Below are 12,575 nucleotides of genomic sequence, written 5' to 3' on the forward strand. Positions count from 1 at the left end.
AGCAAGATGCAACAGATTTTTGTTGGAAGCATCTTTTGAGGCTACACAGTGAGCTTTTGGCGACATGTATATTGAAGGATTGTAACAGGCTACGGGCCAGACATGAGGGCAGTAACAGTGGTCGTGTCATGAATACTGGAAACGCGTATCGTACGAAGATCTCTACAACTGCCGCAAAGTTTACGCCAGGCTAGTTAGGCTATAGAAAGGACGGCTTCTCACAAGACCGGTACTGAATGGTGCGTTCAATATCTTTGCTCCCGTCTCCACCAGTCAGTTCTTGCATCGCTTGCTTACGACGAATAACCTTTACAATCAAAAGAAGGAAGCATTATTTTGGGCATGATGGATGGTAATAATGGAAGGTTTGACCGTGCAGACTATACTGCATAACTTTTGCTGTACTAAAATGTTGGCCTATAAGGCACGTGAACAGTTACAGGGAATAAAGCCTACCAGCAGTAATTGTATTCGGCTCAAAATGTCGAGTCTCATGTTGAATTTGAATTTCAGGTCGCGAGCGCTCCCTCGCATCACGAACGGAGAGCGTAGCTCCGACGATTACTCCCTCCTATTCTGCGAATGGAATGCGTGCGCTCCCGAGGGGACACTTGGTGCAACAAAAGCTCTACGTTCAGGCATCATGCGGGGCCTCCCGTTGCACCACCGATTAGTCCTTGCCGGCACTCCGTGTCAAGTTCACAGCAAACTATAGGCGCGCGAACCTTTCGCCTCGTCAGAAGATGCCCGCACCACAACATTTCAGCGATAAAATGCGCCAAATTTTCAGATTTCTTTCATTTGCAGAGCAGCTATACTTTTCAGATTTCTTCCGTATTCAAAGAGCTGATAGGCTTAGCGAGCGTCGTCTGACACCTGCCGCTGTGGCTCAGGGGTTAGGGCGCTCGGCTACTGAGACGGAGTACCCGGGCTCGAACCTGACCGCGGCTGCAGCGTTTCGATGGAGGCGAAATGCAAAGGCGCCTGTGTGCTGTTGCCTTGTCATTGCAGGTTAGATATCCCCAAATGAGCGAAATTATTCCAGGGTCCTCCACTACTGCACCTCTTTCTTCCTTGTTTCTTTCATTCCCTTTTTTATCCCTTCCTTTAAGGCGCTGTTCAGGTGTCCGCCGAGAAATGAGACCATAGTGGGCCATTTCCTTATGCCAAACACAAATTTTCATTTCTTTTAAATTTCTCCTCATGCCATTAAGTGCGGGAGGTTCGAACAGGTTAGCGATCTTTGTAAAAGAAAGCAGTCACAACGAATTGACAGTCTGTTTTTATTAATGCTGTAGTTTTTATTTATGCGGACGCAAACAACGCGAAAAATAATTATATTTGGGAAAGTTACAAGTATAGGTTGAGATGGCTCTGCAAGTGGAAAGAAAAATTGGTTTTTGAGGAAATTAACTGGCGCAGCGATTTCCTCACATCTCGGTAGACACCCGTACGGCGCCGTAAGAGAAGGGAGGAAGGAAAATTGGTTGTTGGGAAATGAAATCGCGCAGCATCTGTCTCACACCTTGGCGGACACCTGACCCGCGCCGTAAGAGAAGGGTAGAATGAGGACGAACCATTTATTGTTGCACTGCGTTCAACTGGAAATGGGAGCTGGGGCTGCGTTTTTATCGAGGAAAAACGCTAAGGCGCCCGTGTGCTGTGCGATGGCAGAGCACGTTAAAGATCCCCAGGTGGTCGAAATTATTCTGGAGCCCTCCACTATGGGCACCTCTTTCTTCTTTCACTCCCTCCTTTATCCCTTCCCGTACGGCGCGGTTCAGGTGTCCAACGGTATATGAGACCGATACTGCGCCATTTCCTTTCCCCAAAAAACCAATTAATATTATTAGCTGGGGATGGTGGGAATGGGAGGTGGGTGGCATTCCCTATTGTAGGACGCCATTGGCCGCCGCTGCTCCCCGGGCTGTCCGGACCAGGGCCCGCTGGACCTTCAGGTCCGAGATGAAAAGGGACGCCTCCAAGACCTTCATGTGTTGCTGACTTATAGCGGCAATATATGTATTTTACTGACAGGCCCACGCGATGTGGTACAGGTTAGCATACTGCCCGCAAAATTTCCACCTGCCCGTGATTGTGGGGTCCTTGTGTTTTAGTATTGCGGGATTTAAGAAATACTCGGTTTAGAGCCGTCTATAAGCTGGCACTCCTTGGTTATGTCGAGGCCCTTGGCGGGTGCCAGGAGTACCCCCCTGCAGGGGCGTAAACGGTTTGTACTGTCCGCGTAAGAGATTAGTGGGGTCGGTATAATTGCCGCGGCATAACCGGGGGGTCGAGTGGAACCCGGGGAAAGGAACGCTTGGGCAACCGCGGGAGCGGCCTCGTTCCCCTCAACACCCGGGTGACCGGGCAACCATACTGTTTGTTTTTGTAGCCAGAGCTGCACTACGCTACCCACTCGAGGATTTCGCCGTGAGCCTGGCAGGCCGATAGTGCGCATGCGCGAAACCAGAGAGGAGCAGCAGGTGCACGGCGCATGACGTCAGAGTTCGCCGCCGCCGCCGCCGTGCGAGGATCCGCGCCGGCCCAACTACGCCCGCCGACGCCACCAGTGAATGCGCATGCGCGGCAACTCGAGGAGGACAGCAGGTGGGAGGCGCATGACGTCATAGCTCGGCAGCCACCGCCGCCGAGTGTGAGGTCGTGTGACAAACTGCGTATGTGCTGTTTTGTGCATAAAAGCTTTGGTGATACGACTCGGTGTATCACTATAGCTTCGTATGAGTGACGAAAAGGAGACTCCAGCCACAGTTATGCACAGGTATCATCAAAAGATCAATTCTTCGGACCCAGAAGTCGTCGCCTGGCACTTAGCCGATCTGCGAAGAAAGAATGAACATCAGGAGGCTAAACGAGCGGTGGAGACGCCTGAGCAAAGAGAAGAACGTCTTGCCAAGTGGAGATGCCAAGAGGCAGAGCGCAACAAGCGGCGCATCGCAGCTCCCATGGTTCCTTCTCAAGAACATCTAGATGAAGCAATGGCAACAACATCATCATCAACAATAATTGAAGAGGAGGATCTAAAGGCTCGTTGTATAACTGACCACGCGATAATACAAGGGGGGGAACTTCAGCTCTCGCTACGTATATCCTGGCATAGCTGAGCTAAGCTAGTAATGCCGTTCACCTGTTCTTCGTCGTGCATCACCGCAATGGTGCAGATTCCCTCCCCAGTTGGACCCGCTGCGGACAACGTAGTATATAAAAATATGCATTGGGAGCATAATCTAGGTAGGCATGATGCCGGGCTTCCGGTCGAATGTGTCGGTGTTATTTTATTTATTTATTTATTTTACAGGTACTGCCAGCCTTATTATCAGGCCTTGATCAGGCGTGGACAACACAAATCAACAAATTCAAAAACATCAAAATCAGCAAACAAAATACAGGACGCTGAATAATAAATCAGATCTTAAAACAAACACACAAGATACTATTTCCAACATGAATTTCATTTTTGCGGGGGAGGCACATGTGACTCAGGATTTATACGCATGTGCACAAAGGAATGACGAAACCGTTGGGAAGTCAACAGTGCCGGCGGATAGCGCATTCCAATCGCAAATAGTGCGCGGAAAAAAAGAATTTTTAACTGCGTTAGCCCTGCACGAAAAATCTAGGACTTTTTGGTGTGATATGAGCGCGTAGAGCGGCGGTTAGCTGGCAGAATGTATAAACTTTTGTTTATTCCCAACTGGTTATGATAGAGTAAACAGAAAAATTTCATCCTATCCCTGTAACGTCTCAATGTGAGACTTTCCAGTTCGCAGCTTCTAGAAGTAATGATGGTGACGTGCGCGAGCTGTATGAGTTAAATATAAACCTAGCTGATTTTTTTCGAACTTTCTCAAGTTTGGTAATATTAGATTATGTATGTGGATCCCAGATAATCGCGGCATACTCTAGAACGGGTCGGATAAATGTTTTGTACGCTAAAATATTAATTTCAGGTGAAGCGTTCCCTAACGTACGCCTTAAAAATCCAAGTTTCTTCATAGCTCTATTGTATGTGCGTGTTACATGTTCAATCCACCTATGATCTGATGAAATAATAACTCCTAAGTATTTGTAGCTGGAAACGACAAATAAGCGCTGCTTGTTAATGTTATAAGGAAATGTTAAGGGGTTCTTTTTGCGTGAAACGGTCATTGCCACGGTCTTTTTAAGATTAACAGTCATCTGCCAATTCGAGCACCAAGTTTGTATTTTAGATAGGGAGGTGTTTAAAACGGCCTAGTCATTCGCATTGCGTATTTCATGATACAGGACGCAGCCGTCTGCAAAAAGCCTGATCTTGACGCTTATGTCACTGACGATATCATTTATGAAAATAAAGAATAGCTGACCTAAAGCGGAGCCTTGTGGAATGCCTGAGTGAACGTTTGCAGGAGAAGAAGCTGCATCATTGACTTGAACACATTGCTTCCGTAAAGAGAAGGTATTCTTGAATACAGTTAATGAAGGTGTTGTTCTTTAGTATGGGCCTTAGTTTCAGCAGTAATTTGGAGTGAGAGACGCGGTCAAATGCTTTCTCGAAATCCAGGAAAATTATGTCAACTTGGCTTTGCTTATCTAAAGCTGCTCCTAAATCATGAACTGTTTCGATGAGCTGAGTTACGGTGGAAATCCCTCGCCTAAACCCATGTCGTCTGCTATCAATTAATGCGTTGTCATTCAGAAAGACAGATATGTGTTTGAATATTATGTGTTCGAGCAATTTAGCACATTGAGTTGAGTTGAGTTGATTGGTTGTAAACTACAGGTGGGATAAGCCTTGGAGTTGCTGCCGGCAATTGCTCCACCGTAGCGACACTTAAATAGAAATCACAGAAACACTGTCCGCAAAAACCCAAATAGACACTCCTGCGGTCACCATGTGGAGGCCAAATCCGTGTCCTGCAGGTAAAGTAGAAGGCGAGAAGCATCCCTTCTACTCGACTGGCTCCCGCGCGGGAAAACTATGTCCTGAAGAGAACTGTGAGGAACTCCTGCCTTCCTGAGGGATCCGAATAACACAGCCCGTTCCGCGTTGTACAAAGTACAGCACAAGAGGTAATGTTCTATGTCACCACACACACCACACGTTGAACACAATGGTGACAACACTAGGCCAGTCTTATACATCCACGCCGGCGTACGAGCAGAATCCGTGCGAACGCGGTGCAGCAAAGTGGCTTGGTACCTTTTGAGACCTTTGGTCACACATGGCTGATGAGGAGAGCTCCACAAAGAACTGAAGTGGCACAACACCACATCTCTGAACATTTGCTTGACTTCATGAGGGACTCCATGTACTGGAATCCCGGAGAGAGCTGTATGGGCGAGGTTGTCTGCTATCTCGTTGTCTAAGACACCTATGTGCGAGGGCACCCATTGAAAACGTATAGAGAAGCCTTTGCTGTGTAGATTCTGCACCAAACGTAGGGATCTAAGACTCAAGGCATCAGTGGGGAACCCGTACTCTAACCTTTGAAGGGCAGATTTTGAAGCCGTAATTATGACAGTAGGTTGAGGCGTACAGCACCGTAGCTTCTTTAGAGCTGCCTCAATGGCAACGCTTTCGGCCATTGTGGAGGACACGACTTTAGTAAAACGAACAGACCAGTCATACTTCAAAGAAGGAATATGAAAAGCAGCTGCACTAGATCCTCTGACGTTGTCCACAGAGCCGTCTGTAAAATTTTGAAGATGACTGGCATATTCGGTCTCAAGATGTTCCAGTACGAGCGAACGCATTGCCGCTAAAGGAGAATTCCGCTTAGCGCGAACGTGGGGAATTGTCAAGGAACAATCGAGGCTCGGAAAGGACCAAGGTGGCTTCAACGTCTTAGGTCGATCTCGAAGGTCGAGACCCAGAGAACGAAGAGTATTTAAAGCCAAGTACGCCCGGGACTCAGATCTCTTTCGAAGGCGCTGTAGAAGCGCTCTCCCGGCAACAGTCTCTCTGAGGCGGCCAATTTGCAGCAAAATTCTTTGTGAAGCGGCTAGCCGAAGAGGTTTCGATTGAGACTCATACAGTACTGCATTGTTTGGAGCAGCCTGCGGAACGCCGAGAGCCCTCCTTAGTCCCATTCTGTGCAAAACCTCAAGGCGTTCCAGCTGCGATACCGAGGGGGAAATTAAAGGGAGCTGGTACATTATGCGACTTGTCACCAGGGCATCGTGAAGCCTGATCATTGAAGCAGGACGGTTTCCCCATTGCTCACTAGCAACTCTACGAAGCACATTGAGACGCGAAGATAGTGAAGCCACAATCGAGTCCACAGCTCGTCGCCACTGTAGACGTGAATCAAGAGTGACGCCCAAAAAACGTATGTGGTTAACCTGACGAAGGCAAGACTGATCAAGGTCTATGCTCAGCCGCGCATACCGTCGTCCCCTACCAGGAAACAGGACGAAGTCAGATTTTTTCACCGAGAGAGTCAACCCAACACCTTGAAGGTAACTTTTAACTGAAAGTACGGCCTGTAGCGCTAATAGAGCTAAGCGTTTGTGTTTATATCCGGTTAACCAAACACAAATGTCGTCTGCATATATCGACATATGGACATGCCTACAATGTTTTTGCACTTTTGCGGGAAGACCAGCCATGACAACATTAAAGAGCGTTGGGGACAGGACACTACCCTGAGGTACCCCTCGTGATACCGCCCTTTCGGAGCTCATTGTACTGCCTAACCGCACTCGAAATTTACGATCACTGAGAAATGAGTGAATGAATCGCAGAAGATAGCCCTGTACGCCTATGATCTGCAGACTATTCAGTATTGAGCTCTGGAGGACGCTATCATAAGCCTTTGATACGTCTAGGAAAATAGCTAGTGTTGAAAGTCCAAAAGCACTCTGATGTTCAATGCGGCTTATCAAGTCCAGGACGCTAGCTTGCGCGCTTAAACCTGTGCGGAATCCAGTCATGCATGTTGGTAGTGCCCTTCTATCCTCAAGCCACCAAGACAAACGCTTACTTGCCTTCTTCTCCATGAGCTTAGCCACACACGACGTCAGCGATACAGGACGATACGAGGCCGCGTCTGTCATCTCTTTGCTGGCCTTCAGCAGTGGGACTACACAAGCCACCTTCCATGAAGGGGGAACGTCACCAGACTCCCACACTCGATTGAGATAGGTTAGGAGCATCTTCCGGTGTTCCAGAGGCAGGTTCTGTAACATTTGATTGGCAATGCCGTCAGGACCTGGTGCACAGCGACGCCGCAGGCTGCGGAGCGCTGTCTGTAGTTCTCGAAGTGTGAACGGGGCGTCCATAACAGACGGAGACGTAGCAGGCAGAGCGCAGGGATGAATGCCTGGTCTGGAATTTACAAATGCATCCGCAAATTCCTCTGCCAAGCACACGAGATGTTTCTGAGTGCGCAATGCAAGCGCCTCGAAAGGTTTACTCGGACGAGAGCCACCAGCAAGACTGCCAACGACACGCCAAATTCTCGTTATGGGTGAGAAAACAGTCAAACTAGCGCAAAAGGATGCCCACTGGGACCTACAGAGCTTGTTCGCATGACGTCTAATGGCAGAGTTGAGCCTGTTGAAAGTTGTCTTCAAGGCTCTGTCGTCCTTCTTCCGCAACAGTGGTCGCTCCGCCCTTCTGCGCGCTGCGCAGAGGTTCCTGAGTTTTAAATCCGGAGTCGGAAAATGGTCAGGTAGCTTGAGCGCCGTGGTAGCAGCCATCTTAGCATAAATCATTTTGTCTGTCACATCACCGGAAACACAGGCTAAGTGCTCCCTGTATTTGTCCCAATTAAGAACATGGCAAATTTTAGGACCACGCAGATGGAAGTCGGCAGTAAACACAAATATCGGGTAGTGATCACTTCCCATTCGGTCAGCTCTAGTTGACCACTGCACACGGACGTCTGGTGAATGTCTATAGATGTGGGTGAGGTTGGATGCCGAAAGAAAGTGGGACTTCCGTCATTGGCCACGCACTGGTTCAAACTGTCGATGACTTCTACAAGTTGGCGTCCGCGAGGATCTGTGTTCCTGTCACCCCAGGCAGGGTGGTGGGCGTTGAAGTCACCGCAGATGATTCTGGGTGCTGGGCAGCGGTCACAAAGTTGCTGGAGGAACAACGCCATATCGACCTTCTTCCGCGGGGACACGTATACTGATGCAATGGACAGAGTTCGGAAGGCGAGCCGAATCCTCACAGCCACTACGTCAATACTGTCGGTGCAAAGATCGGTGACGTTCAAAGCCACATGAGGAATCTCCCTTCGTATGTAAATGGCGGCACTTCCTGCGGGAAAAGACTTTATGCTGTAATTCTTGTGGGCGACGTATCCCGGCAAAGACCTCAAGCCAGCCTCCGAGAGGGCCAGTACTGGAACACAGGTCTCTTTCATGAACAATTTTAGTTCTGCTAATCGACTTATAATCCCAGCACAGTTGCATTGCATGAGAAACGGCACTTTTCTAGGGTTTTTAGTTGCAACAGGGTGAAGAAAACTATCCATCTAGGAGTTGAATGTCTCTGCGAAGGCGGTGATCAAGGTCTCAAAGGAAAGCACCAGCTGTATAAAGTTCTTCAAAGTGCCAGGCTGCATCGCTTGGCTATATGAACGCAGGACATCAAACAAAACGCGTAGAAGGTCGGAGAGATTCCGGCTTTTGAGCTCCTTATTTTGCTGCACGCACTGGCGCACCACTTCGACAAAAGACGGGGACTGGGACCCACTCTTGGCCACGGTAGCTGGTGTCTGCATCTCTTTTAAGGCAAGGGGATGTCCTCCATGTTGTCGAGTCTTGCTGTGATCTGGTCGCTGAGGAACATGGACACTTTTTGCAGAAGCAGATCGAACAGCCAGCTCACCCTCGGAGGCCATTGCCGACTTGCTCGGATCAGGTCGTGCAGCGACGTCGCTTGCTACCACGTCCCGAGCTTCCGACTCGAGCGCAGGGAACTCTTCAATTTAGCACATGTGCAAAGTAAAGGAATTGGCCTGTATGACGTGAGGAGGGACGGATTTTCTGTTTTTGGTATGGGAACGATCTTTGCGTACTTCCATTCGGTTGGGAGTTCCGCGCTTGATAATGACTTCTTGAATATTAAAGTTAGGTATCTTGAACCCCACTCGGCGTAGCGGAAAAGAAATGCGTTCAGAATTCCATCAGCTCCAAGCGATTTTTTGGTGTCTAGATTGAGTAAAAGTGCTAACACTCTTCCTGAGTAATCGTGACGTCACCAATTGGCAGAATGTGTTCATAAACTGGAAAGTGGGGGCTGATACCGTCATCATGCGTAAACACCGAGCAGAAGTACTGGTTGAGCGCATCCGCGATATTTGCATTGTCAGCGATAAAAGTATCACCGATACACAGTTTGGGTGCAACTTTCGTTTTCGGCGATAAGTGCTACCGGAACTTCTCCGGGGAAGAGACCGGAAAGTTTTTTAGCGTTATTTTCTGAAAATGATCTTTTGCGTTTTTTTATTTTTTCACCTAATGATACACTGAAGCCAAGCAACCTGCTACAAGTGGAAATAGTGGGGCGTAGTTTGTGTTGTTTTCTCGCCTTTTTTAGCTGACGTTCTAGCCGCACGATTCCTTTTGTTACCCAGGGATTGCGTTTCCGCAGCACTTTTCGCTTCACCGTAACAAACTTTTGCATACATTCTAGGACAAGGAATTTAAAGGAACACCACAGGTCATCAATTGAATCTTCATTTGATTCACACATAACTTGAAATGTAGAAAACGAGCTCTCCAGTGCATCAAGCACATCAATATCATTGGCACGCGAGAAAAGAGGGACAGTTCTTTCTTGTTTTTCAATATGTTAATCGAAGTTCACTTCCAAAGTTAGGTAAACAATTTTGTGGTCTGATATGCCTTCCAACACCTCAACTTGTGGGTTTCTACGAATAACAGCGGCGTTTGCAAGAAAAAGGTTCAGAATTGGCAGTGTGTTATTGTGAACACGGGTAGGTTTTTTGACAAGCTGAGTAAGGCTATGGAGAACTACTATATCCACGAAAGGCTGGGAAGCCCTTGAAAGGGGCTCAGGAAAATCATTCCAATTGACAGATGGAACATTAAAGTCTTCCGTAAGGAGCATAGCACAGCGCTTTTTCCTGCAGGCGCACAAGAACTCATCAAGGTTTTCGAAGAAGACGTTGTCGCAGTTTGGTGGACGATAGAACCTCCTACAATTAAATTACATTAATTGAAAAAAAGTTTTCCAACAACGCATTCAATTCCTGTAATATCAGGCAGCCTACTAGCCTTCAACGTTTCCTTGAGAAGAATAGCGACGCCGCCGCCACGGGAGTCTCTGTCGTGTCTGTAAATTTTATACCCATTGTGTTATTTCCCAGTCGGAGACGCCACTATGTAACCAGGTTTCTCTTATTACTAGAACGTGGAGTTTGTGTGCGTTTACAATGCTTTCTAATTCGGCAGTTTTGTTTAGTATGCTTCGGGCGTTAATGTTTAGACACCGAAGCTCAGATTTTTCTTTAACACAGTCATTAAGTCAATGGCAGCGATATTTGGCAGAGCAAATATCGCTGCTCCACCGAGCGATCCGGAATCTACAGCTGATCCCAATCTGCCAGTGGAACAGGAAACTCTCTTCCATTCTGCCATTAGAATAAATTTGCTCCAAACAGAGCAGAAAAACTTGATCCGGATCTGGCATTGGAATTCAACATGATGATTTGAGATAGGCACTAAGCAACTTTTGGAGCTTGCTACTTCTAAAGTGTGTCAACATGACAGCTTGTTCGCTCAAAACTTTCAAACCGGGAGTGTTCGCACGCCATATAATCGTCTGGTGTTGAGTGGAGCTGACAACTTCTCGGGCGAGGAGGGTGGTACACTCATTAATAATAACTGCAGTTGGTATTTTCAGTCTATGGCTTGTCAAGAGGTGATGGTTTCCTTGACACCTTTATTTTGAATTTGTGCCTTGATCTCGGCAGCCCACGTAGACAAACCGGCCGGCAGATTCTTCGATATTACCCAGATGCTGAAAGAATCTTTCACGCTCAGCTGCACAGTCACCGTGGAGGAGGGAGCCATGGTCGTCATGTCCTGGGACTACCCCAACAAGAACGTGAGTTTTGCGTCTAAATAGGCGCGCCATGAAAATTTAATGCATCAGGAGCTCCATGGGGCCAGATGCTTCGTCGGCGATAAAATTCGTTCATCGGTTCAAGGGGAGAGACGTCAACTGACGAAAGCATTCCCGTTGTCTAGAGGAAAGTGGTGTCTCAAGACCGGAAAATGACGCTGCGTCCGATAAAGACATCCACAGCTGCTAGCGCTATCGCATTGTCAACACATAACGGAATTACGGGTCCCTCCCATTTTTCTTTCTTTTTCCTTCTCTCCTAACACTGGGAATGGAGTCCGGGTGGAAAGAGAGGAGAGTCGGTGATAGTTCTGTTAACATTTTGCAGGAGAGATGATTGACCAGTCACTTGCATGCATGTCGCCGAAAAAGATATTGGTTGTGCGTCGAGTTTCAGATCAGTGTGTTATTTTCATAAGCTGGTTTCCGGAACAACACGAAATATTGAAGGGGCTAAGGGTGTATCTTCTATAGTAAGTAGTCAGATACACAAAGGTTTCCATAAATTGTGGATTAAACAACGTTAGCGATTTTCTGAATACGACAAACGATTCCATGCTATTTCCACCGCTTGCTCGCATTTGTGAACTGAATCGTGAGAAACCGGTTTTTCTATTTCTTTTCTCCGGACATTATTACAGCGGCCCTTGCTTCGCAAGGGAAACAAGCTGCAGGTTTCTGCTGCTTATTTGTGGAGCCAACCTAGTAGTTGATTGCTCATAGTGGCAATATAAACGCGAAAACAGAAGAAACCCTTATAAAAATTACCTATACAATGTCTATAGACTTCTTATAGACTCCATTTCCTTCCTGTAGATATTTTTTCTATTCATAGTTTATATCTACCGTCTATATACTAAAGATGTATGACCATAAATCTATAAATTTTCTATACACTGCCGATTGGATTTGTATTGACTGTTCTCTGGGGTGTGCTTATAGACAGTATATAATCTTTATAGACATAAGTTCATGGACAGTCTATATACGGTCTAAGGAAAATTTAGTAAGGGAAGAGAAATCTGTACATAACTCAGTTAATTAGAGCGTAGCGTAATTATTGAGCCAGCTTCAAACGTCAAAACCGGCCGGCCCAACATATGTACGACGAAGCGTTGAGGGAACAAATAAATAGCATAGCCCCTGTGGTGGCTCCGTATCCATTGCGTTCTTCTCTTGAGAACGAGAGCGCGGGCTCAATCCCTGCCGACGCAGATGCTTTTCGGTGGGTAAATGCAAAACGGCTTCTCTTCTCGGACGAGTTTCCAAAAGCCGTGACAGGGCCCATAGTGACGCAAGCCTGCACTTTCTGCAAGTGCCCTTAGTTTAAAAGGTAAGATTTATTGCGAAGTTTTTGCGGCGATAGCTACATTACTTTACCTCTTCGAGCCTTCAGCGTGGCACCCGTCGAGCTCCTTGGCGACGCCGTGGCTGGTCACGTGGACGGTCACGCGGTGCGGAGCAGCTG

At 47.5% G+C, this 12,575-nt stretch overlaps 1 protein-coding gene across 1 annotated transcript in view; it reads left to right on the forward strand.

Annotated features, from left to right (window-relative positions):
• The window catches only part of LOC144128173 (vascular endothelial growth factor receptor 1-like), a 78,433-nt gene that overhangs the window by 31,926 nt on the left and 33,932 nt on the right, over positions 1-12,575 (forward strand). The window contains exon 5 of the mRNA XM_077661276.1: positions 10,956-11,089. Within this exon, the coding sequence (XP_077517402.1) occupies positions 10,956-11,089 (134 nt within the window). The remainder of the gene's footprint in view (positions 1-10,955; positions 11,090-12,575) is intronic.

This window comes from Amblyomma americanum, chromosome 4 (genome assembly GCF_052857255.1).
Source record: "Amblyomma americanum isolate KBUSLIRL-KWMA chromosome 4, ASM5285725v1, whole genome shotgun sequence".
NCBI lineage: Eukaryota > Metazoa > Arthropoda > Arachnida > Ixodida > Ixodidae > Amblyomma > Amblyomma americanum.